The 26,691-nt window shown below is 44.3% G+C and overlaps 1 protein-coding gene across 1 annotated transcript in view; it reads left to right on the top strand.

The window, feature by feature from the left end:
• The window catches only part of TMEM63A (transmembrane protein 63A), a 202,822-nt gene that overhangs the window by 150,577 nt on the left and 25,554 nt on the right, over positions 1-26,691 (top strand). Inside the window, exons 16-20 of the mRNA XM_033936649.1 lie at positions 954-1,040; positions 1,240-1,305; positions 11,507-11,669; positions 16,774-16,879; positions 22,948-23,115. Of these exons, the coding sequence (XP_033792540.1) occupies positions 954-1,040; positions 1,240-1,305; positions 11,507-11,669; positions 16,774-16,879; positions 22,948-23,115 (590 nt within the window). The remainder of the gene's footprint in view (positions 1-953; positions 1,041-1,239; positions 1,306-11,506; positions 11,670-16,773; positions 16,880-22,947; positions 23,116-26,691) is intronic.

Genomic DNA, 26,691 nt, shown 5'->3' on the forward strand with positions numbered 1-26,691 from the left:
AGAAGGGATTTGAGGCCAGCGCAAGCAGCAGGTGGAAGATGCACGCACCAGTGAACATCTCAAGAGGTGTGCAGGAGGAGAGGCACTGGTACCCCCGCAAAGACAGCACCCACCGTACTCTACCACTGCATTCCGCTGTGGGTGTCCCCAGAGGCTTTAAGTCCCCTTTTAAAACACCCAAGGTGAACCTGAGTGCAGAGATACTGAATTCTATAGTGTAGGTGCTAGAAAGAAGAAGCTGTTTCCCATGAAGAATCCAGGTGGGCTATGAAAAACTTCCTGAGCTTGATATTATAACCTCTGTGAAGCCTGTTTTATAAAGGCAGCAGAAGTGCTGATGCGTCTTTAGAAAATAGACTATCAGATCCAGGCTCAGATATGTCTGTGTACAGTGTGTGCCCTCCTACAACTGCCTCTGTTCTCTCCGCACTAAGCCCTGGGAATTTCCAATTGCTTATTTTCTGTGCACGCGCTTTCTCGTGCAAATGGGGGGTCACATGTGCAGAAAAGGCTTTATAAAATTACTCCAATATGTGTGGGAAGAATTTTTAGAAATGGAGCTAATTTGAGTCTGTTGTGAGAAAAGGTGTGAAAACTTATGCAGTCAAATCCTTGGTTTCTTTTTCATAAGCAAATTTTGAATATTTCTAGAATTCTTCTTTCATGTCGAAAAGATATAGAGCAATAAAAGAAATCCCTATTTTAATACATTCTGAATGTGAAAAACGTACGAGGGTGTGAAGACTTTTCAAGGCATTGTATTTTTATTCTATTTATTTGATTTGTATCCTATCTATCGTTTAAGCGGGTTACAGATAAAACATACAGAGAAACGCACACAAACAGCTTTCCTTCCAACTGGAATCTTGATTAATGCATTAATTGTGTGTTTTAAGTACATGTGAGTAAATCTTCTTTTTTTCTTACAATATTTTTGAATTTCTTTTCACTAGATCTTCTGAGAATAGAATAGTAATGAACAAAGTCTACTTTTTCCTGATCTTCATGATATTAATTTTACCTTCATTGGGACTGACAAGGTAACTAGCATGTTCTTATGTAAACCCGATGTTGAATTTGGAATGACTTTATATATGTTTGGTGTTTTAAATCCCTTTAAAATATTTTCTGTATCCCTGATATTAGAAATAGAATACTAAATATTAATTTTTTTCTTAATTAATTTGTATTTTGAAAAGATTGGAGTCTAAATTAGCATTAATTTCTTGTTCTTTTTAGCTTGGATTTCTTCTTCCGTTGGTTGTTTGATAAGGCTTTATCAGCAACACAATCAGTCAGACTAGAGTAAGTATTGGATGTTATCCTTCTGCTCTTACCCCATTAGCTGCAGGAGGAATTGTCTGAAGTAGAGAAGGCATTCTTACATTTCCTGAAATGACTACTCCCTGCATGTTTGAGTCGGCTTAAGAGATCAAGCAGAGGACAGCCTCTCTTTATCTAGAGCAGGGCTGCTTAATCTGCTACTGGAGTACCCCATATTCCAGCTGGGGTTTCAGAATATCTGCATTGAAAATGCATTAAAATATTGATCAAAGCCTCCAGGTAAGCAAAACATTAACTCTCTCTCCACAAATGGGAATAAAAGAAAATATGGAAAACAGTGTTTACTCCAATCCAATCCAGCCTTTAGGTCATCCGTGTGATAGGGCTCGACTCCGTTTACAGTAACAAATTGGAACATACCAAAATAAGAACAACATTATTAGAATCTTCAATGTAAATTAGGAGAATCCATCAATGATTTCTGAAACTAGCATTTTTAAGGATTTACGGCAGATCCTAGAAGCAGGCTGACTTGATTTTATTGTGCAGGTTACAAAAAAGCCAGAGACAAAATAATTGTAAACATTACTTGACATAAAAACAAACCCATTATTCTTCCAATATAAGATCTCTATTCTCTTATTTAAAACATCATGATCTATAGCTCCTTTGGCCTCATTAAAACATATATTGTTAATATTCCTTTCATGCCATTACTGAGTAATACAGTAAACATGCATAAACAGAATAGTCTCTAATTCTTTTTTAAACACATTAAAACCAGACAGTGCATGAATCCCTGAAGGTTAAGGGTTCAATAACTTTGGGCTTACAGATTTAAACAAAGACTTCCTGTACAATTCCAATAGTATAACACAAAAAAAGAGGGAACTTGGCTGAACACAAGACCCTAGGTCAGGGGTGTCCAATGTCGGTCCTCGAGGGCCGCAGTCCAGTCGGATTTTCAGGATTTCCCCAATAAATATACATGAGGTCTATTTGCATGCACTGCTTTCATTGTATGCTAATAGATCTCATGCATATTCATTGGGGAAATCCTGAAAACCCGACTGGATTGCGGCCCTTGAGGACCGACATTGGACACCCCTGCCCTAGGTGGATGGTACGGTCTCAGCAAAGAAGGACATTACTAGGCCATTAAGATAGGACATTACTAGGCCATTAAGAGCCTTGAACCCCAAACAAAGAACCTTAAACATGATTCCTTGTTCTATAGGCAACTAGTGAAGAGAGTCCAAAGTAGCAGTGACCATTTATTTTTTTTTCATCAAAAGGGGACATCTATTGTCAGTGCCTCCTTCCCATGTCCTTAGTGCCCCCAGTGCCTCCGTCCTATGTCCTTAGTGCCCCTTCCTATGTCCTTAGTGCCCTCAGTGCCGCCTTCCTATGTCCTTAGTGTCCCATCCTATGCCCTCAGTGCCTCCTTCCTATGTCCTTAGTGCCCCCAGTGCCTCCTTCCTATGTCCCTCTCACTGCCTTCAAGACTTTGTCCCACCCCCAAAGCCAGCCTGCCTACCTCCCTCCCTGCCACGCCAAAGCCAGCCTGCTTGCCTGCCTACCTCCTTCCCTCCCTGCCCCACGCAAAAAAAGCCTCCCTCCTTCCTTTCACACACCCCCCGGTCCGTCGCCGTTGCTGCTGATTGCCTGCCTCCTTACCTCCCTGCTGCTACTGCTAATTACCACCCAAAAGCCTTCTTCCTGACGTCAATTCTGATGTCGGAGAGGACGTTCCGAGCCAGAGAGTGTGGCCTAGAGCTACAGTCTCAACACCCTGAGTTTGTAGGTTCAAACCCCGTGCTGCTCCTTGTGATCCTGTGCAATCCTCCACTACCCCAGGTACATTAGATAGGTTGTGAACCCACTGGGACAGATAGGGAAAATGCCTGAATTACCTGTATGTAAACTGCTTCCAGTGTGGTTGAAACACTACCAAAAAACATATACAAGTCCCAATCCCTTTCCCTATAGAACAGTGCCTTCCTAGAGCAGATCCTGGCATACCTGCTAATGACTGCCAATTAGTGTTAACATCTAATTAGCCAATTAGTTTACATACAGACCCGAAATCAACACCCAAAATTGTGAACCCAATTTTGGACAACCTATTCAGAATTCAGCATAAGTGTCCAAATTAATATGTTTCATCATTCTGATTTCCAATATTTCTCATTGTTATACATTCTTTTTTTCTACACAATGCCTTTATTAAATCGTATCATTAAGAGAGTGATCTTTTTAGAAATGTTTACTTAATGAGCTGTCATGCCTCCTCCCCCGTAATAGATTGTGGTATGTCGATTAAAAGAGTTAAACAGTTCTGGACTTTGTTTCACCAAGTGTCACCAATATTCACATTTTGGGCCTGCTACATCATAAAACCAGAGACCCTACGGTTCTTCAAAGTCACACCGCACACACTCGCCCTTTCCTCCCGGTTTCCCGAGCGCTGTGCTGGGGAAAGGAAGGCATGCGGAGCTCCTCCCCGCAGGGCTCAGCCATGAGCTTTTGTTTCAGTCCCGCGCGTCAATCACCGCTGCTCCTCCACCTTTTTGTTTAGCTTAGCAACCCTCCACCCCCTCCCTCTGGCGCTGCTTTGCAGGGTTTGTAATTTCTGCTCTGTTTGAAAGCAGTTGCAGACAGCCTCCTCTTCGGGGACGATGGGTGCGCATCTGACACAAGGTCTTTCGGGAGGCAGTGAGAGCATTGTTGTGGTTGCTGGAGGATTTCGGCAAATGAAACAAGAACTTGTCTGCCTTGCAAAAAACTTCCGAGGGAGGCTTTTTTTTTTTTGTGCCAAATTGTCCATCAAGCCCAGTAGCCCATTCTCACGGTAGCCAATCCAGGTCACTAGTACCTGGCCAAAAACCAAGGAGTAGCAACATTCCATGCTACCACAGTGGCTCCCCCCATGTCTTTCTCAATAACAGACTATGGACTTTTCCTCCAGGAATTTGTCCAAACCTTTCTTAAAATCACCTAAGCTATCTGCTTTTACCACAACCGCTGCAATGTTCTCCCTAGCGCGTTTTAGCTGGGCAGAGCGCTAGCTTATTTAGCAAATAAAATATTTTTAATTACATTGCTAATTATTACTTGCATCTTTACCTAAATTGTTTTGCCCTAGCTCTCTTATGATCTTTATCTGCTGCTTTTTTATTTTGCTGTAGTGCAATCACAGGTCTCCTTCAAGGTTCAGTAACACCTCTCCATAAATTATGTGGAAGTGGGGATCACATCTATTTCATATCCTCAGTGATCAAAACATTATTAGAGGTGCTGTAGAGCCATTTCTTGTATGACTTTATGAGCTATATTTACCTTTTTTTTTTAGTTGTTTAAATTCATGCAGAAATAAATGGCTAGATTGAACCTAATGACTTCATTAACATGTTTCCCTTTTTTAAACCTCTATACCATTTGAAAGAGGGCAAATATCTAATTATTTCCTTCTAGAATTGGATACTTCTTAAATTTAATAAAAAATATTCTGGTACAAGTGTCAAACCTTAAAAAAAGAAGTCATATTGAGCATTGGAAAATAATTAACTAATAAAAATAGTACACATTTAATTTTTCCCACCACCAAATCTCCCCCTTCCCCCCCCCCCTCCGGCTACTTTTTCATGCCACCCGGCTAGAAAAAATTTCTGGCGAGAACACTGCTTTTTTTTGAGTTAAGGGGGTGTTCTTTTACTGGATTGTGGGAGGGGGAGGGAGGAGTGCATAACTGCGTTGTCATTAGTTTCACTGGGCTTGCGCCGAACAGTACCGGTGCATCACTTCTGGCCTTTCAAGTTTCAAGTTTATTATTTTTCTTGATTAATCGCTTAATCAAATTCAAAGCGATGTACATATTAAAAGATAATTAATAAAAAACAAAACAGTACAAACTATAAATACTTACATTGAGTAATACATATTACATTACATAAGGTAAGAGGGGTATTTGAAATACATTTGTTAAATAAAAGCAGAACAAAGGAAAAGCACAATAGGGAAAACATTTAAGTATTAAAGTATAAACTATTAAATTACTAATTTTAAAAAATTATTAACTTAAGTATTAAAAGCATCATTAAAAAGAAATGTTTTTAAATTACTTTTAAATTTTTCCAAGTCTAGCTCATTACGTAAAAAAATTGGGAGAGCATTCCAGGTCTGTGGTGCTGTTACTGAAAATATAAACTGCCGTCTGGTCACACCTATGTACAGTGTATGTGTGATTTTTGTGTACATGCCATGTTTCTATAAGGGTGGTAGATGTATGAAACAGTCTCCCGGAAGAGGTGGTGGAGACAGAGACTGTGTCTGAATTCAAAATGGCCTGGGATAGGCACGTTGGATCTCTCAGAGAGAGAAAGAGATAATGGTTACTGCGGATGGGCCATTTGGCCTTTATCTGCCATCATGTTTCTATGTATATATTTTTTAAAAAATCTAGGTGAAATGACCAAGCGATCCTCACGGCTACCAGCCACCTAGCTATCTACATGCCTAATGATCAAATCTCCCTCTATAATGGCTGTCCTAACCCTTCCTTCCTGGGCAGAAGACATAGCCTCAGTGCAAGAGGGCAGGTCCTGGCTACAGGGTTGCCTCCTACTTCCCTAGGGTGATGCTCTCCTTTAGGAAGACCTCCTTCCTCCGAGGCAGAACAGAGGCTGCCAGACTAGAAGTAGGACTTTTCTATAGCATCCCTGTAGGTCTCCTCTGTGTGCATCTCTGTCTCCCTCAGTTTCTCCAAATCTACTCTAGTCTCAAGGTATCGGACCCGTTCCCCAAGTGCTAGGTGCTCTTTGCACGGAACACACACATAAGACCTTTCACCTACTGGAAGATAATCAAACATGTGACACTTGGTGCAAAAGGCTGGATAGCCCCCATCTTGCTGCTAGACTGCTGCCTGCGGTAATTTCTTTAAGTTGCTACAGAAGTTGAAAAATGTACACTAAGGTCACCTAAGATTGCTAGTTTTGTGTTAGGAGAGTATGGCACAGTGGTTAGAGCTACAGCCTCAGCATCCTGAGGTGTGGGTTCAAACCCCACGCTGCTCTTTGTGACCCTGAGCAGGTACATTAAACAGATTGTGAGCCCACCAGGACAGATAGGAAAAATGCTTGAAGTATCTGTAAGTAAACCGCTTTGAGTGTGGTTGTAAAACTACCAAATGGTGGCATCCAAGTCCCAATCCCTTTTCTAATATTTAATTTTGATGATTATTTTGTAATGTTGTAATTGGTAGGTTACCCTCCCATAAATTCTTAGAGATTAGCTAATTACTTTTGTAGCCTTTTAATTAGTCTTCCAGTTTCCTAAGGACTTCCTGCAATTTTTCATAGTCCGCATGCACCTCACTCATCATTCTAATTTCTAGATCATTTCTAGATATTTTAATAGCACTAGTCCCAGTAAAACAAAGGCCAACCCTAAACATGTAGATGATCTGGAGGGTGTGGTAAAAGCGGTTAATTTAGCTAGTTTTAAAAAAGGTTTGGACAAGATCCTAGAGGAAAAGTCTCTAGTCTGCTGTTGAGCCACTGCTTGCCTTGGATCGGTGGCATGGACTGCTGCTACTCTTTGGGTTTTGGAACTTGGATTGACCTCCATGAAAATGGGATACTAGGCTGGATGGACCATTGGTCTGACCCAGTAAGGCTATTCTTTTGTTCTTACCTCTCTACACCCAAAATTTCACCTAAAGTCCAAGAAAAAGTTTTCAAGTTTATTTAAATTTTAATATACATAGAAACATAGAAACATAGAAATAGACGGCAGATAAGGGCCCACGGCCCATCCAGTCTGCCCACCTTAATGTCCCTCCCCTACCTTTGCCCTGTGAATAGATCCCATGTGCCGATCCCATTTTGCCTTAAAATCAGGCACGCTGCTGGCCTCAATCACCTGTAGTGGCAGACTATTCCAGCGATCAACCACTCTTTCAGTGAAAAAGAATTTCCTGGTATCACCTCGTAGTTTCCCGCCCCTGATTTTCAACGGATGCCCTCTTGTTGTCGTGGGACCCTTGAAAAAGAAGATATCTTCCTCCGCCTCAATGCGGCCCGTAAGATACTTGAACGTCTCGATCATGTCCCCCCTCTCTCTGCGCTCCTCGAGCGAGTATAGCTGTAATTTGTCAAGCCGTTTTTTCGTATGGTAGATCCTTGAGTCCCGAGACCATCCGGGTGGCCATTCTTTGCACCGACTCCAGTCTCAGCACATCTTTGCGATAATGCGGCCTCCAGAATTGCACACAGTATTCCAGGTGGGGCCTCACCATGGATCTATACAATGGCATAATGACGTCCGCCTTACGACTGACGAAACCCCTTCGTATGCAGCCCATGATTTGTCTTGCCTTGGACGAAGCCTGCTCCACTTGATTGGCAGACTTCATGTCCTCACTGACGATTACCCCCAAGTCTCGTTCTGCTACCGTTTTTGCTAGGATCTCGCCATTAAGGGTATAAGACTTGCATGGATTCTGGCTGCCCAGGTGCATAACTTTGCATTTTTTGGCATTGAAGTTGAGTTGCCATGTCCTAGACCATCGCTCCAGTAGGAGTAGGTCGTGCATCATGTTGTCGGGCACTGAATCTTCGTCTGTTGTGCATTTGCCCACTACATTACTCAGTTTGGCGTCATCGGCGAATAATGTTATTTTACCTCGTAGCCCTTCTGCCAAGTCTCTTATAAAGATGTTGAATAGGATTGGGCCCAAGACTGAGCCCTGTGGTACTCCACTAATCACCTCCGTCATTTCGGAGGGGGTGCCATTCACCACCACCCTTTGGAGCCTACCTCCAAGCCAGCTCCCAACCCATTTCGTCAATGTGTTACCTAATCCTATAGAACTCATCTTGCTCAGTAACCTGCGGTGCGGTACGCTATCGAATGCTTTGCTAAAGTCCAGGTACACGATGTCCAGGGACTCCCCAATATCCAGCTTCCCCGTCACCCAGTCAAAGAAGCTGATCAGGTTGGATTGGCAGGATCTCCCCTTAGTAAATCCATGTTGTCGGGGATCCCTTAGATTCTCCTCATCCAGGATCTTATCTAATTGGTGTTTGATTAGAGTTTCCATTAGTTTGCTCACTATCGATGTTAGACTCACTGGTCTGTAGTTTGCTGTCTCCATCTTGGAGCCTTTCTTGTGGAGTGGAATGACGTTAGCCGTCCTCCAGTCCAACGGGACGCTGCCTGTACTAAGGGAGAGGTTGAAGAGCGCGGACAGTGGCTCCGCCAAGACATCACTCAGCTCCCTAAGCACCCTGGGGTGCAAGTTGTCCGGCCCCATTGCTTTGTTAACCTTGAGCCTTGACAGCTCACCGTAGACACTGCTGGGCGTAAACTCAAAGTTACTAAACGGGTCAACTGAGCCAACCCTTGTCTGTAGCTGAGGGCCGAGCCCTGGCGCTTCTCGGGTGAAGACTGAGCAGAAGTATTCATTTAATAGTTGGGCTTTTTCCGAATCCTTTTCCACATAGTCTCCGTCTGGTTTCCTAAGACGTACAATCCCGCCTGAGTTTTTTCTTCTATCACCGATATACCTGAAGAAGGATTTATCTCCCTTCTGGATGTTCTTTGCTAGAGACTCCTCCATGAGGAATTTAGCCTCCCTAACTGCTGTTTTGACTGCTTTTGATTTGGCCAGGTAGTCTGCTCTAGAGTCCTGCTTCCCCGATTGTTTGTAAGAGATGAATGCTTTTTTCTTCTCCTTGATCAGGTCTGAGATCTCCGCAGTAAACCACTGTGGCTTATTGTTCCTTCGCCGTTTACTTACTGATTTTACATAGCGGTTTGTTGCTTCTTGTATGGTTGCTTTCAAAGTCGACCACATGTCTTCCACGTTATCGGTTTCTTCTTGGCTTTGTAGCGCCTGGTGAACGAAGTCTCCCATTTCTTTGAAATTTGTTTCCTTGAATTTGAGGACTTTGGTTAGTGTAGTAGATTTAGTGAAACCTTTCCTGATATTAAACCATACCGACCATCAACGTGCACCTGGTCGGTATACAAAGCTAAAAATGTTAAAATAAATTTTTGAAGGGGAGTAGGAGGAGAAAACGTGAAGATTAAATGGACAAATTACGATTACGAACATGAGTTTGAGGGTGAAGAGGGAGGAAAAGTTAATAATTACATTGTTATAACAAATTAATTAAGGTGGGGGGGGGCGGAATAAAACACCAGGAAAGGGGATCGCTTCTTAAAAGCGGTTCGTTTAATATATTGCTATGCTGTTGGAAAAGGAAATATTTAGACGCTATGGTATATGTCTTGGAATAAGAACGTTTTTAGTTTAGTCTTGAATTGGTGGCCGACATTGCTGCCTGGATGTCCTGCTGTCATCTGAAACTAAATACTGAGCTGCTCCTCTTCCTCCATTCTCCACTCTGTAAATTATACTGACATCATTCCAGTCTCCTCTGCTCGCAACTTTGGAGTCGTCTTCGATTCTGACCTCTCATTTTCTGTCCCTTCCTCTCTGAACACACTACCCAGACCCTTGTCCACACTCTTATAACCTCACGCTTAGATTACTGCAACCTACTTCTAACTGGTCTCCCACAGTGCTGCCTCTCCCCCCTGCAATTTGTGTAAAACTCTTCTGCATGACTCATCTTCTACTAACCTCGCTACACTCATGTCACCCCTCTCCTTAAATCACTTCACTGGCTCCCTATCCGCCTTTGCATACCGTTCAAGCTCCTAACTGCCCCTCACTTCTCTCTGCTTATACACCTCCCAGAAAACTCCATTCTTCAGATAAGCTGCTCTTAACTGTACCCTTCTCATCCACTGCCAATTCCAGACTTGGTTCCTTTCATCTAGCTGCCCCCTATGAATAAATTACCCAAGTTTGTCCACCAAGTCCCTTCCCTTGTTTAAAAACCCACCTTTTTGATATAGCCTTCAATCCATAACCCACCAACCCAGCCGTTCTCTTGAACTGTATCCAAGGCATCCTGTTTGTCTGTTTAGATAGTAAGCTCTTTCGAGCTGCACAGCACTACATACGTCTGGTAGCACTAGAGAAATAATTAGTAGTAGTAGTGGAATGAGAGCCTATTCCATTTGAGAATCCTAGCTTAACCTGGCACTGAATGCCTAAAATCTAGACACCTAATATAACTGTACGGTAATTATCTAAAAAGTCTTTTTGGCAAGCCCCAATGACAAAATAACCAGAACATTACTAAAAATAAACGACCACGAATTCCCAATCTCCAAAACCATAAAAATACTGGGTATCACACTAGACACACACTTAACCATGGCTGACCCCACAAACTTACTGGTGAAGAAATGTTTTTACACGCTGTGGAAACTAAGAACTATTAAAAAATTCTTCGACACAACATCCTGTAGATTACTGGTGCAGTCGCTAATCCTATCTATCCTGAATTACTGCAACATCGTCTACAAAAATTAAGAATAGTGCAAAACACTGCAGTTGCTTAATCTTCGGACTGAGGAAAAAAGACCATATTAGCCCCTACTACAAAAACTTACACTGGTTGCCAGTGGAGGCGCGAATACTGTTCAAGTTTGCATGTATCTGTTTCAAACAGGTCTGGAGACTAGCACCTTCCTACCTGCTACCACACAACCCCACACAAACAACCAGAAACAGAAACATCTTTCCATACCCAAAGATCACAGGCTGCAAATACAAATCCTTTCTGGACAGAACCTTCATATTCCAAGCAAGCAGACAGCAATCCTGGCTGGGAAACTACCTAAATAGAGCCAGGCAGACCTACGGCGCATTCCGAAAATCAATTAAAACCGTTCTATTTGACAAATTCATTGCCTAAACAGAACCTTTGCTCACTATGATATTTCCCCTTGGCAAACCTGATGTAATTCCTCATGCAACTCCTATTTCTTATGTAACATTTCTCTCCTTCGCTGAATGTCCAGCCTTCTTTCAATGTAAACCGCCTAGAAGTCATTTTGACTATGGCGGTATAGAAAAATAAAGTTATTATTATTATTAAATGCAGCAAAGGTGCACATTCTGTAAGTAACATGCCTAAGTGAGAGGCATGCCCATATCCCATTCAAGCTCTGACCACGCAAACCCCCTAACAGAACAGTGTACGTTTCCTGTGAAAATCTCAGCATAAACGTGGGCACCAGTTATTTAACCCTTGGAGTACTTCATTTTCATCAACGATAAATGTGCTCCTTTCTCTCCTAGGTGCGTCTTCCTGCCTGACCAGGGAGCCTTCTTTGTCAACTATGTCATCGCCTCAGCCTTTGTTGGGAACGGGATGGAGCTATTGCGCCTGCCTGGCCTCATCCTCTACACTGCCCGCATGGTCATGGCCAAATCCGCTGGTGAGAGAAGAAACATAAAACAGGTATAAACAGTACTTAGTAATCAGTGAGGCTAAGGAAATGCTGCCTGTTGAAATCTAGTAACTGTCATCGGTTATCACCACACTACACAGGTTGTCCAGTCCTCTCCTTCCCTTGGGCTTACCATCACAGTTTGGATTGGATTGGGTTTTGTTCATTTCATATACTGCCTTGCATGCTAGTTTTAAGGTGGTTTACAATAAAAGCAATCCATTTATACAACAAATACACACATTTCAATTTCAAAAAGATAGCAATTAAACTGGAGAAAGTTTCAAACAAAAGCAATAATAAATACAAAAGCTTATTGTTCTTGTACAATCCCTCTTTATTCTGGACTACTGGGAGTTACTCACCTTAAGAATAGCCTTACTGGGTCAGACCAATGGTCCCTCAAGCCCAGTAGCCAAGGTCTGTAGGATCTTCAATTAACCAAAATTCAGCCCCTCCTACTGTGCATGCTCCCTGGACACCAGTTTTCTATTCCTACAAGCCAAGCTGTAGGAGCTCATCTCTTCTGCTCATGTTTCATTTCTTAAATTTTACTATATTAATTTGATCTTTTTTGCGGGTTTACCCTTGTGCTGTGGAAATACCCTGCGGGGATATTCTTTTGGCGGGAGATCACAGACTTTGGAGAAAAGTCTGCATCTGGGGGATTACCTGCCAGTGCGGTTAGCCCCCTGGACAGCCTGCATATCAAATCGGGGCTCTGAGATTGGGAGCTAGCTCACCCCAGATTCATCCGCTAAGGGGTGGAGCGCAGGCTGCGCAGTTCCATGGAGGTGCACCTGGGATCAAGACCGGACTGCGTACCTTCCCTGAGTAATTCACAGATGTTGGAAGTCATTGTTCAAGGTGACCGGGAAGGTGAGGCAGTCAGAAGACTTGAAATCCAGTTTTCCAGATTCCTGAGGCTTGAGATCTCCTTGCATGCTGTTTTCAGTAGTGCCTGCCATTTCTCCCTTACAGCTCAGAGCACAATGAGCAGCTGCTTGCCTGCCTGGTTTGGCAATTTTGGAGGGTCTTTAAAAAGGGTTTCTTGGTGGTTTCCCTGCATGCCCTAATCCCACCCCACCTCTAAAATTGCAAAATCGCCATTTTCCTGTGGTTTTCCTGGGCTGTTTTAGGGCAAAATCGGTATCCATGGCAGCCATCTTGGATTATTTTTAAACTTTTTAAAAGTGTATTCTTTTGCACTTAGGAGCTTCATTTTTGCTCCAAACTTCTCACATGGCCTCCTCAGAACAAGATGGCATGGATTCATGCCTCGTTTGTAGCAGATGACTGTTGGATTTGCAGCCGTGGTCCATATGCGCCATGGCCCACAAGGTATGCATGGATTCCGTGCCTTCCACCTCTAGAGAGGTCTTTCTTGGATCTAATGCTATAAGCGCCGCACAGTTCACGCCTGGAGACCCTAAAAAGGGTGATGGCGTCATTCCAGCAAAACGCAAGCACAGTTCTGGGGAAAAGTCTCATAAATCATCTAAGCACTCTAGATCTGATGTGCATAGAGCGGCCCTTGCCGCAGGGGATTTTTTCCCCCCGGAATTTGTGAATATGATATATCAGGCATATTTGGTTAAGAAGTCCATGCCTGTGGGTTCTTCTCCTCCACTGGACTCCAGTCTGTCTCTGTGTTAACAGACAGAGACCCCGGAGCACAGGCGGGTGATGCCTGCCATCGCGTCTGCATCTCTTTCCATCCCTATGTTGCCTCAGGGCACCTCGGCGGCGTCCGCTGATGTGGCTAACCTAGCTGACCTTTGTGATCAAGATCCGTGTAGGGCCCGAGATCTGGCAGATGATCTGTCTGTTCACAGGCTGTTCAAGCCAAACCATCTTGAAGATTTCTGTTTCAGACAACTGGCTTATCGTCTAGAGGCAGATGCATTTCTCCTGGATTGGACAACCAAATTCCTTTATGCGTTTCCATCAATTCCTCTTAGTCTCAAGAAGCTAGTCAAGCTCAAGCAAGACTCTGCCACCATGATCCTAATAGCCCCTTGGTGGCACAGACAATCGTGGTTCTCCCTTCTACTTCAGCTCAGTGTCAAGAATCCAATACCCCTGAAGATCTTTCCATCTCTTCTCACGCAAAGTCAAGGGTCTCTTTTATATCCCAATCTATAGTCGTTGCACCTGACAGCTTGATACCTCTTGGAATGACCTCAGCAGATGCTGATCTTTCGAATCCTGTCAGTCATTTTGAATGCATCCAGAAAACCTTCTACACAGCAGTGTTACCAACAGAAGTGGACACGGTTTTCAACATAGTGTGCTCTTCATCATCAAGATGCTTCATCCTCCTCCATGTCTTCATTGTTGGATTATCTCCTCCACTTATCCAATTCAGGTCTTAAACCACTTCATTCAGAGGTCACCTTAGTGTTATCAGTGCTTTCCATGTTCCCGGTCAACAATAAATCTTTAACTGCTCATCCTCTTGTTTCCAGGCTTATATAAGGACTTTTCAATATCAAAGTACCTCTCAAACCACCTCCAGTGCTTTGGGATCTTAATGTTGTTCTCACCAGACTGATGAAACCTCCATTTGAGCCAACGCTTTCTATTCATCTTAAATATCTCACTTGGAAAGTAGTATTTTTAGTCTCCATCACGTCGAGTGAGTGATCTTCAAGTGTTGGTGTCAGAACCACCCCTTGCAGTTTTCCATCATGATAAAGTAGTTCTCCGCACCCATCCTAAATTCTTGCCAAAAGTAGTCATGGAATTTCTTCTAAATCAATCCATTGTGCTCCCAGTTTTCTTTCCAAAGCCTCATTCTCACCCTGGGGAAACACTCTTCATACCTTGTAAATGAGCCTTGGCTTATTACTTACAAAGGACTAAGCCATACAGAACCTCTCTTCAACTGTTCATCTCCTTTGATTCTAACAGGTTGGGATGACCTGTAACCAAGAGAGCTATTTCCACATGGCTACTAGCAACCTGTATTTCCTTCTTCTATGCTCAGGTTGGGCTGCAGCTCGAAGGTTGTTAACAGCACATAAGGTCCGAGCTATGGCAGCTTCAGTTGCATTCTTACATTCCACTCCCATGGATGAAATCTGCAAAGCAGCTACTTGGTCCTCAGTTCACACGTTCACATCTCACTACTGTCTGGAAACCTCTTGGGATGGTCACTTCGGCCAAACAGTATTACAAAATTTATTCTCTTAATGGCCTTGGCCAACTCTCCCTCCATCCCATTGCAGTAAGCTAGGGAGTCCCAATGTGAAAATATTCTGTCTGATTGTCCTACGATAAAGCACAGTTACTTACCATAACGGGTGTTATTTGGGGACAGCAGGCAGATGTTTCAAGCAAGCAAACAGCAGTCCTGGTTAGGAATTACATAAATGGAGCCAGGTTGGCTTATGGTGCATTTTGGAAAGAAATTAAGACTGCATTGTTTGACACATTTATCTCCTAAATAGAAATCATTTTAAAATTAATAATTCTATACTGATTATTATTGAGAAACATGTTGTGCTTTTACTATTGTATTCTGTAATTTGCTGATTGTCCAGTTTTCTACATTGTAAACCGTCTAGAAGTTATAAGATTGTGGCGGTATAGAAAAATAAAGTTATATTATATATATTATATTCTCACATCCCACCCACCTCCCTGGGTTGGCTTCTTTGCTTGCTTATGGAACTGAGGTACCACGAGTGGGTGTTGGGCAAGAAGGCACTCACGCATGCACGGTGCGGGCAGTCATGAAGTTTCTCAAAACTTAAAGTGACAGTACACTTTTTAAACTGTCTGTACCGGGCTCCGTGGATGACATCACCCACATGTGAGAATATCTGCCTGCTGTCCCCAGATACTGCCTTTTACGGTAAGTAATTGTGCTATTTTGCCCCATGTAAAAAAAAAAAATAGAGCTTAGGCAAGTCAGTGGAGTGAAAATCCATGTAAAGATTTCATTTTTGGATCTCCCTGTTCTGTACAGATGAAGAGTGCTTGGGTACATTTGGACATTTAGAGGGGCATTTACAATAGGATGTCTTTAAGTCTGAGTTAAAAAACATGAAAACGCACAAAAGCAAGTTTTTGTCTAGGCATTCTTAGCAAACCTTTCAGACAGCTGAGCACAGCAGAGGGGCTCTTCAAAATACTACTGTAGTGAATTCCACATTAAAAGTCCCAGCTACAGATGACACTATATCTTGCTTCTATTGTATGACAAACCCACCCAAAACTTACTGTACACCACAATAGCCCTTACGCCTACAGGTGTCATCTTAATGTTTTGGAGGGCTCACCATACAACAGAAGCAAAATATAGTGATATCTGTTCTTGGGACTTTTAACGTGAAATTCACTGCAGTAACTCTTAGAGTGCCTTTCTGCTCTCTGGCCTCAAATGTCTGTTAACATTCGAAGCTGCTTGGGCTGAGACCACCTCGTAATACATGCTAGAATGTACTGTTTGTTTTTAACATCTTTGGGTGGTGGGGGGGGGGGTCATACCTTCAGTTTGGGCACCTTGTTAGCATTTAGACACTTTTAAAACAGGTCTAACTCCAAACGTCCAAAAATAAAGCCCAGGATCTTTTGTTAAAGGTTTGAATGCCCAAAAATGCCTCTAACACTCCCCTTTAAGATTTGGATACACTGGAGACAAAACAACCAGAAAGACATGTAGAAAGTGTGTTTTGAGAATGCCCACTTGGACTAGTTTTGACTAGTAAGATGTCCAAATGCTGGTTTATGTTGTCTTCTGGATGTCTGCCTGATATTGTCTGTGTGTGGCCGTGAACCCATGGAAACCCATAGAATGGCGTTTCAAATTTGTTTTTCCTGATGTCCTGATGGCCAGACTTCTTTGTGGTTCTCGAGGACTAGATTTTGGAACCACTGTTATAGAGTACCATCTGAGCTATCCTCAAACCTCCAGCTGTTGCTGAAAAAGAAGCTGGAGGCTGAGCTTTGTCCCCCCAATTAGAGATAGGTGTCTCAGAATGAGGATGCATGTTGAAGGGGGCTCTTCCTTTTTTGAGACGCTGAAAGGGTCTGTGCTTGTTTGAAGTTTGCATGTGGCTGTTTCATATTGTGAAGAACCATGTACAATTGCTTTTGGTTTTTCTCCAGCTCCAGGCCTACGAGTTTGAGTTTGGTGCCATGTATGCTCGTATGCTCTGCCTCTTTACAGTCACCATGGCCTACAGCATCACCTGCCCAATCATTGTACCCTTCGGTAAGTCAGTACCTAATCCTGGGTGACAGCTTCCTAGATTGAGAGAAATAATGAAGATCCAAGTAGAGGAGACCTTTCCTTTAAGAACATAAGAATTGCTGCTGCTGGGTCAGATCAGTGGTCCATCATGCCCAGCAGTCCGCTCACGTGGTGGCCCTCTGGTCAAAGACCAGTGCCCTAACTGAGACTAGCCCTACCTGCGTACGTTCTTGTTCAGCAGGAACTTGTCTAACTTTGTCTTGATTCCCTGGAGGGTGTTTTCCCCTATAACAGCCTCTGGAAGGGCGTTCCAGCTTTCTACCACTCTCTGGGTGAAGAAGAACTTCCTTACGTTTGTATGGACTCTATCCCCTTTAGAGAGTGCCCTCTCGTTCTCCCTACCTTGGAGAGGGTGAACAACCTGTCCTTTCCCCTTTTGCTGGGCAGATAATAAATATGAATAGAAACAATATTTACAGCATAAGTCTGTTGTCTGATGATTCCAGCGGGTTGAGCAAGGGAAGGTGCCTCCCTCAGGCCCCAGAGCACTGCTAATGAACAAGTATTGGCGTAGCTGGCGAGGTTCCTGTGTGGCTAAACAATGAGGAGACTGGGTAGGGGGAGGTTGAAATGTCCTTCATTGGCAAAGGACGAGGGCGATGTGGGACTCCAACTCAGGGCTGTGCTATCCTAGATCATAACACTTGTATGACTCGGGCAGTAATGCTTTATTTCCTTGGGCCAATTTAATTGGAAAATTTGTATTCTTATTTACTTATGATGCTTTAGTTTTCATTTTAGGTATTTAGATATGAACAATTTTAACATGATTCCCTGGAAGTGTTTTGTGTTTCACTCTCTCCAGAAATGGTTCCATGTGTGATTCTGACCTTTTACATTATACTGAGCCTTAAGGTCATGTTTCGATGGAAAGTACTTTCCAGTGCAATACAGATGAGTAATGTGCCATCTACAGAAGGAATCCACTCCGGATTTTTTCTCTGTGCCTCTACTCTACTTCACTGGGCTCTGCGTGCCTGGAAGTGTGTGTTTGTTATGTTCTCCACGTTTTATTATTTTATTCAGTGTATTTTCATCCCTTTTTCAGGGGTTCTGGTGTTCAGAGCGCTTATTCAGCTCTGCCTGAATTAAAATCACACAGTCTTCGGTCTGCAGCTGACAGGCCAATCCCTGCTGGTACCTGTCAGCCAACCTGCATTTACTTCATAGGAGCTCAGGGCCGTCCCCATCCTTCTCCTTCTGACGAATGAATGTTCGAGCACGCAGGCTGTTTGGCATCTGTTGGAGACTCAGCAGTGTCTTCTCACCATCATTGAGTGCGTCGCATCCATCTGCAGAGGTGGAGGTAACGTCAGGCATAGGATCTGACTAGCAACCTGAAGGTCAGTGTTGCAGAGGCATTCCCAGCATGAAGCAGTGATTTTCTGGTTCCAGCTACTGAAAGAGAGCTTAGGCAGGCTGCAGCACATATTCAGCACAGGTCACAGTGAGTGAAGGCTGTAACAGCCTATGAGGTGAATAGGGGGAGGTTTGAAATTTGAACTTTTGAGGGTTTCTGCATGTCCCTCTGTGTTCCCCCACCTGAAAAAATCCTAAAATCATCATTTTTAAAGTGTAATATTTAAAAAATGATGTTTTTTCAAAAGCTCCCTGCTTCTCCAAAACTGCAGTTTTTGCCTCAAAACTTGTTAAGATGGAGCCCTTGGGCACTCCTGATGTGTATTCTTGCCAGGATTTAGTGCCTCAAGAGCGTTCTTGTGCCATGTGTCATACCTGGGAGAAGCGGCAGTGTCCTGATGAACCTCTCCCATGTTGAAGCAGGTGACCAAATGCTCAGCTAGCCTGTGGAGTGGCCTTCTTTATTTTTAGGGCTTTGCATTGCTGCTAGCTCCATCCTCCACAGCGTAAGAAACACAAAGTTAAGCCATTAAAGGGTGACCGGAGGCTTTCTCTGAATTTATGAAACATTTGTGGAATGAGTTTCAAAGCAGGCATTCTTCCACTGCACAGTCCTGCTCCGCCTCAGATGCGTCTTTTTAATGGCGCATGTCCTCATCTCAGTCAACTGCTCTTCCAGTGCTGCCTGATCCTGATCTGGGGGATCCTGATGTTGATGACCAGCATGCTGACCCCTTATTTAGAACTTCACGGTCCTACGGTATATAAACTGTTATTATTATTATTATTTACAGGCGTAGCACTTCCCAGGTCAAGAGATCAGGAGCTGTGCTCTGGATCTGCGGATCCCTATAGGATTTTAGAATCTGGGGATGATCCCGGGGTTCTGTGTTTATTTAAGTCTGCGGCTTTACCAGATCTTAATTTAGAGTCTTTGCAGGACTCCCCCGCCGTTATCCAGGACGAGTTACATATGAATATACAAAATAAGACATTAACATTCATTGTACAAATCAATGCAATACAAAAACACACTGTACCAATTCCATACCTATTATAAAATTTAATTTAGTCATTCAACTGGCTCCGTCCACTTCTTTCTCCTGGCTTTATGGTGTGCATTCGCAGTCTTCCACCTTCCCCTGGCACCCTGATATGAGCATTCTAATTTCAGAGTAATTTCATTTTCCGGAAGGTGCTCTTAAGATACTGAGGGCCATGTCTCGCTTGTATTCTCTGGCACAGGAGTGCCGGCAGCTTCTGGGTCAGCCTAGGGTAGATTCTTTGGTTGCGCAGGTGACCAAGCGTACCTCTCTACCCAGTGAAGACTGCCATATGGATGTGGTCCTCGGAGACTGTTTGATGCAGCTATTTTAGACATAAAGGATCCTTTGTCTCATGCACCTGCCTCTCTCGACTGCGCACGCTAGAGTGTAAGGTTGTGGATCCTCCTCTTCAACTTCTGGCTGGATCAGATTATGTTGCTGATGAATTGTATAACCTTATGCTGGTTTTGGCAAAGGTGTTGGCGTACTCCATTTCTGCCCACAGGATGCTCTGGATCAGGCAACGGGCTGGTGATTCCACTTCCAAGGCTACTTTGGCTAGACTTCCCTTTAAGGGGAATTCTTGTTTGGCAAGGGCCTCGATGACCTTATGAATTCTGTGGTGGACCGTCGCCCTAAGACTTTGCCTGACAGCAGAGCCAGAACCTTTAGAAGTTCTGGTTGCTCTCATTTTTGTGGCTCCCAGGGATCCCGCTCGTATACGAGTGTCACATCAGAGATTTTCTCAAGGCTCCCAGTCCAAGTATGCTGGCTACAGGTGGTCCTAGCCTTCCTCCTCCTGTCCTGAACCCTCTGCCAAAAAGGTGCAGTGATGCCAGGCCGAGGGACGCCCCTCTGCAGATAGGTGGCAGACTCTCAGCGTTCCTGTCCATCTGGGTTCACATCTTCTAGTAATACCATCACCCCAACAAATAATATACGATACCACACGCTCATCAATATTCTCGATCTCAGCCCCCCCAATTATGGAATTCAATGCCTTTACACCTCCGGGAAGAAAAAAATCTTGATAGATTTAAATCAAACTTAAAGACTTTTTTGCTCAAAGATGCCTTCGACCTATAACTTAACATCCTGATTCCATCTCCTCTCACAGATGTAATTTACCTCTCCCGTATGTACTTACCTATTATGTCTCACTCTCCTATTTTAATATTGTTTTTCTTCCCCTTAGCCCATCGTTCCCAAAGTCAGTCTACATTGTGTAATTATCTATCTTGAACTGTACGGAATGATTATTGTTTGTATGCTTGCTGTATATTCAAGCTGTAGAGCCCACTGAACTCTCAGGCTCAGGCAGATACTCTCTCTATATTATTGTGCCAAAGAAAGGCTCCGAAGATTGGAGGCCTATTCTGTATTTTCAGCACATGGAGACAGTGCAGTCGGTCATTGCAATGATGGCCCAGGGAGAGTTCCTTGCCTCTCTGGATCTCATGGAAGCCTACTTCCACATTCCAATATTTCCAGCCCACCGTAAATTCTTGCTGTTTCATGCTATTCTCGGCTTTGCCTTTGGGCTGGCAACAGCTCCCCGTACCTTCACCAAGGTAATGGTGGTCATAGCAACTTACTTGTGAAAAATGGGTCTGCAGGTTCACCCTTACTTGGACAACTGGCTGATCAGGGCTCCCTCATTTGTCGAGTGACAGAGCACAGTGGATCAGGTGATCCAGGTGCTGGAGTATCTGGGCTGGATCGTGAACTACAGAAAAAGCAATCTGACACCCATTCAGTCGCTGGAATATCTCGGAGTTCTCTTCAACACAGCTGCAGGCCATATCTATCTTCCAGAGGCGCCCAGACTGAAACTGTGTGCCCAGATTTCTTCCCTTCTGGAGTTTCCGGCTTATTCAGCGTGGGACTGTTTTCATGTCCTGGGGTCCATTGCGGCCACAATAGACGTGTCATGAGTGAGGACGCGCATGCATCCTTTCCAGCATGCCTTACTCTCTCGCTGGGCTCTGCACAGGGATGCTTTATAGACCTGTCTTCCCTGGACTCTGGAGGCTTAGGCCAGCATGGCTTGGTGACTTCTCCCGCAGTCGCTCTGCAAGGGCATTCCACTGCAGATTGTCTCCTGGATCGTGGTGATGACAAATGTCAGCCTTCAGGGCTGGGGAGCCCATTGCAATCATTGTCCCATCCAGGGGAGTTGGACACCCTCTCAGAGGAAATGGTCAGTCCACAGGTTGGAGCTGAGAGCCATTTGGCTGGCTCTAATGCGATTGCAAAAGAATCTGGAGGGCCAAGCGGTCAGGGTCTTCTCTGACAATGCGACAGCAGTAGCCTATGTCAGTCGTCAGGGAGGGACCAAGAGCACCCTCTGGCTCCGGAAGCCCACCTTCTTTTTCTATGGGCAGAACATCACCTCTAGACAGTGTCAGCAGCACATGTGGTGGGAGTCGACAGTGTTCAAGCTGATTTTCTCAACAGATAGATTCTGTATCTGGTCGAGTGGGCCCTGTCCGCAGTGGCATTCTGCCCCATAGTGCAGCGCTTGGGTCAGACCCACTTCAACTCATGGCCATGGCAAAGACCAAGAAAGTGAATCATTTCTTCAGTCGAAGATCTGAGTCTGGAAGTGAGGGTCTTGACGCTCTAGTGCAGCCGTGGCCTCAAAAGTTTCTCCTGTATGTCTTTCTTCCTTTGCCCTTGATAGGTCGAGTTATTCGGCGGATTGCAGTCCATTTGGGTCACATTATTCTGGTAGATCCAGATTGGCCTTGCAGACCATGGTACACAGATCTGTTGTATCTTCACAAGGGTCTCAACCTTCAGCTGAGTACTCATCCAAATCTGCTTATGCAGGGTCCGGTTTGCATGGAGGACCCGAATCGCTTTGCTCTTACGGCACAGCCTTAGAACACAGCTTTGATTATTGATACTCTTTTTAAGTCTAAGAAGTCGTCCACCATTTCTGCTTACTTAAGGCATGGAAGGCTTTCCAACATTGATGTGCGCAGGACCAGATAGACCCTTGTTCAGCTCCGATCTCTGTGATTCTTGCCTTTCTGCATGCTGGACTTGGTAAAGGCTTCACTGTTGCATCTTTTCAGGTCCAGGTAGCCAGGCTCTCTTGATTTAGAGCCCGGTATTGTCGCTCCTATTTGGTTGGGTTACAGGTAGAATGTGTTGGGCATGATTGGTGGGTGGGTCTATATATGTAATGTGAGCCTAGGGGGAGGGTGGGAGGCTTAGGCTGGGTGTAGAGACTGTCTTGAAAGGTCTCCTGGAGTTAGCATATGCTTTGTCAAGGGTGTAGTTTTACAGAAACAGAGTCCCTGTAGGAGACAGAAAGTTGTAGAGCAGCTTCCAGTATGAGCTACAGAGACAGGTGGATTAAATGACTGTTTTTAGTGGCTAAAGCAGTCTTTTTTAGGAGGAGGAGGGAACAGACAGACAGAGAATATGTAGGCGTTTGAGGGGAGGTGGCAAGAATGCAAAACTGAATTTCAATGTACTTTTTATTTTACAAAATTTACAGATTAACACAATTCCAAAGTTCCTGTAGGGGGCAGAGTGGAGAGACGGCTAAACTATTGACTGTGGATCCGGTCTGCCTCTTCTGTACTGATGTCATCTCTCTCCATCCCTCTCCAGGCCTGCTGTACATATTATTGAAACACTTGGTGGATCGGCACAATCTATACTATGCATATCTGCCGGCAAAGCTAGACAAGCACATCCACTTTGGAGCGGTGAACCAGGCTCTTGCAGCCCCCATCCTTTGCCTGTTCTGGCTTTATTTCTTTTCCATATTACGAATGGGTAAGTGCAGGATAGAGCTGTGAGCAAAATTAACTGTTAATTGTAAAACCCATCTGTTAATGCATCGTATTGTTTCTAGCACGGTAAACCCAAAAGATGCATCTCATCCCATGAAATTGTCTTGAAACAATGTGCAATAAAATAGCACATTAAAATCAACCATACAAAATAAACACCCAGTTTGTTGGTTGTGTGCCAGGAGAGGGTTACTGGCACTGTTCTCTCTAAGCTGAGAGGGAGTCCTCCAACTTTATTGCTATTGCTTCAATATTAGGCTTTCAGTTGCTAGGGACAGGCAGGTTTCCTGGAGTTCTTCAGAGCTGCCTGTCCCTCACTATTGAAAATGTGGTAGTGAAACAGCACTCCCTACTGGCAGAACAGTAGGTGGAGGACTCCTCAGCGTATGGAGAACTGTGCCATTAACCCCCTCCCCCAGCACACCATCAAGAAGCCAAATACCACTGCTACCATATACCAGAGTTTCCAGGTTTATTTACATTTTAATATACCAACCATCAGCATGTATCTGGCCGGTTTACAGAGCTAAAAGCATAGAAGTAAAGAAAAACGGGGTAATAGACGAAGACAATGATGTATATGGACTTAGGGGAGAGAGGGAGAGGAAAGTTTATAATTACATCATAAAAATTAAAATAAATGAGGGGAGGGGAAAAATACACCAGGGAAGGGTGACGCTTCATAGAAGTGGTTCTTTTTGTGGAGTGAGTTACAGTTGAGAAGGGATATTGTTAAGCGCTATGGAATGTGCCTTGAAATAGGAAAGTTTTGTTTAGTTTTGAATTTATTGAGAGAATTTTCTTGGCGAAGGTGAGATAGCATTGCATTCCAGAGAGTTGGGGCTGTAACGGCAAAATTTGTATTTCTAGTGTAGTAAAGTTCCTTGATTGGAGGGACACTCAATAAATTCTGGTCTGCTGATCTAAGGGTTCGTGGTGAGAAATAGGGAATAATGAGTTTATCGAGAAAAGCTGGTGAGCGCGTATGTTTAATTTTAAAAGTGAGCAAGAGAAATTTATATGTAGAGCGATGTGAGATAGGTAACCAGTGTGCTTCTCGTAGAAGAGGAGTGACATGGTCATATTTTCCTATGAGTTTGATTGCTGTGTTTTGGATAAGCTGAAGATGACGTGATTCCTTTTGAGTGATTCCGTTATATAAGGAGTTACAATAGTCAAGATGAGAGATGACTAATGAGTGGATCAGAGTTTCGATGGAAGCGGTTTTCGAGAATAGAAGTTAAGGAGCGGATAAGATGAAGTTTGTAAAAGCAACTTTTTATGACTGAGCTTATTTGATCGTGGTAAGTTAAGTCTTTGTCTAGGATGACTCCTAGTACAGTGTTCTCCCCAGGGCCTTTCAGGCGGGCGCTCCGCCCAGCTAATTTAGATGAGCGCCCGGCTGTAATCTCGATGGCAATCCTGCTGCTGCTGCTGCCTTCTGCTCAACATTAAAAAAAAAAAAAAAAAACCTTCTCACCGGTTTGGAGATTTACCGGGCTGACTCGGCACAGCTTGAATTTTTTTTCTTTTAGTTTTTAACGCCAGCAAGCGACTTGAACCCATGCTCCGGGGCTCTAACATGTGAATGCCGCTTCTCTCCGAAACCAGAAGTCACGTCCCGAGGGGGGAAGAGAAGGGAAGTCGGCATGCACACGCCCCGGAGCATGGGTTCGCTATAGGAGACAGATCAGCTTACAACTTGCTCTTGATTGCTTCGGGCTTTCCTCACTGCCGGGTCCTGCCAGTGTTCCCTCTAAGGTGAGCGCATGAGCGATCGCTCACTATTTTCAGTGGCGTCGCTCATGCTTCTTCTGGTGTCGCTCACTCGAGCGGAGGTGAGAGGAAGCGGCGGCGGTGGCGTCTGCCCTGCTCGCCTAAGATGCAGCAGCGGCGACTCCATTCATGATCCCCGCAATCAGTGGCGTATTAAGTGGGGGGCGGTCCGCCCCTTGGTCTCATTGGTGTAACGCTGGCCCTGCAGCTCCGGACTTCCCCACACCTGCCCCCCCTTCGGATCGCTATTATTTTAAATGTTATAGCGGCGGCGCTGTATCCATCAGTGGAGACGTCTAACCTCGGCCTGCCCCGGAACTCTTACTGCAACAGTGACTTCCTGTTCCTGCCTAGACGGGCGGCTGCTGCAGTAAGAGTTCCGGGGCAGGCCGAGGTTAGACATCTCCACTGATGGATACAGCTCCGCGGCTATAACATTTAAAATAATAGCGATCCGAAGGGGGAGGGGAGAAGGTGCGAGGAAGTCTGGAGCTGCAGGGCCGACATTAGAGGGAGTAAGAGTTGATGGTGCCGCAGGGTCCCGCGGGGGGGGGGGAGGAAGGAAGGAAGAAGAGGAACCGAAGCATGGCAATTGTGGGGAAGTGCAGAGCTGCAGGGAAGAGTGTTGCGGTACCCAGCTGGAGGGAGAAGGAAGATGAGGGAGGGAATTAAAGGAGATGCCAGGGCTTGGAGCGTAGGAGGAAGGTATGCCAGTCTAAGGGAAAAGGAAGGGGGAGATGTGAGAGCATGGAGGGGGAGCGAAAGATGGAAGAAAAGGAAAGGAGAGAGATGCCAGAGAATCAGGGAAGGGGAGATACCAGACTATGAGGAGAGGTGTGGGAGAGGGAAGGCGAGGAGAGAGATGCCAGACCAATGGGGTGAAAGGAGAGATGGAAGGGGGAGGCATACAGTTTCTGGAAGGGGCATAGAAGGAGAGAAGATGCCATATAGGGGAAGAGAGACGGCAGACAGTGGATGGAAGGAAGAGAGTTACAAGAAGATGAGGAAAGGAGAAACCACAGAAGACAAAGGTAGAAAAAAATTTCTATTTATTTATTGCTTTAGGAGACATGTGTCACTGTTTCTGTGAAGCATTGTATGCAGAGTCCAGCTTCTTGCTGGTTCAATTTAACCTTTGTCTATGTATTTTTATTTTATCCCCCCTTTTACAAAACTGTGAAGCGTTTTTTAGCACCAGCCTTGGTGGTAGCAGCTCTGATGCTCAGAATTTTATGAGCATCAGAGCTGTTACCTCCATAGCTAAAATCCACACTACAGTTTTGTAAAAGAGGGAGGGGTTAGTTTGTGATTACATATTCCTTACTAGGCGAAGGTGTTTTCTGTGTTCTGTGTGTTCGAAAGACATGGTTTTCTGTTAGGATTGACGGTGTAGGATTGATCTGTGCTGGTCTGGCTTGTTTAGTTTTACAATGGGTGTATTGATGTACTGTTCACTGCAATATGTAAGATGCTGCCTTTTCCTAGGTACTCATGTGTGACGTGTGGCTTGTTACTAAAAATCACGTTTTTCGTACAGATGGGGGGGGGTGCCAAAAAATGATGGGCCCCGGGTGTTACATATGCTAGGTACACCACTGCATTATGTAAAGATACCAGAAAGCTGGCGAAGCAAAAACTTTAAGTAAATTGTTATTCTTCTAAGTTTTGAGTATTTAACCCTCCCACAATCTCATTGGCACTCGTTTCAAGTTTCAAGTTTATTGAGATTTTGATTTAAACGCAATATCAAATATTTTCAATGTGTATAACAAAAATAAATTTT

The sequence above is a fragment of the Geotrypetes seraphini genome, chromosome 3 (assembly GCF_902459505.1).
Source record: "Geotrypetes seraphini chromosome 3, aGeoSer1.1, whole genome shotgun sequence".
NCBI lineage: Eukaryota > Metazoa > Chordata > Amphibia > Gymnophiona > Dermophiidae > Geotrypetes > Geotrypetes seraphini.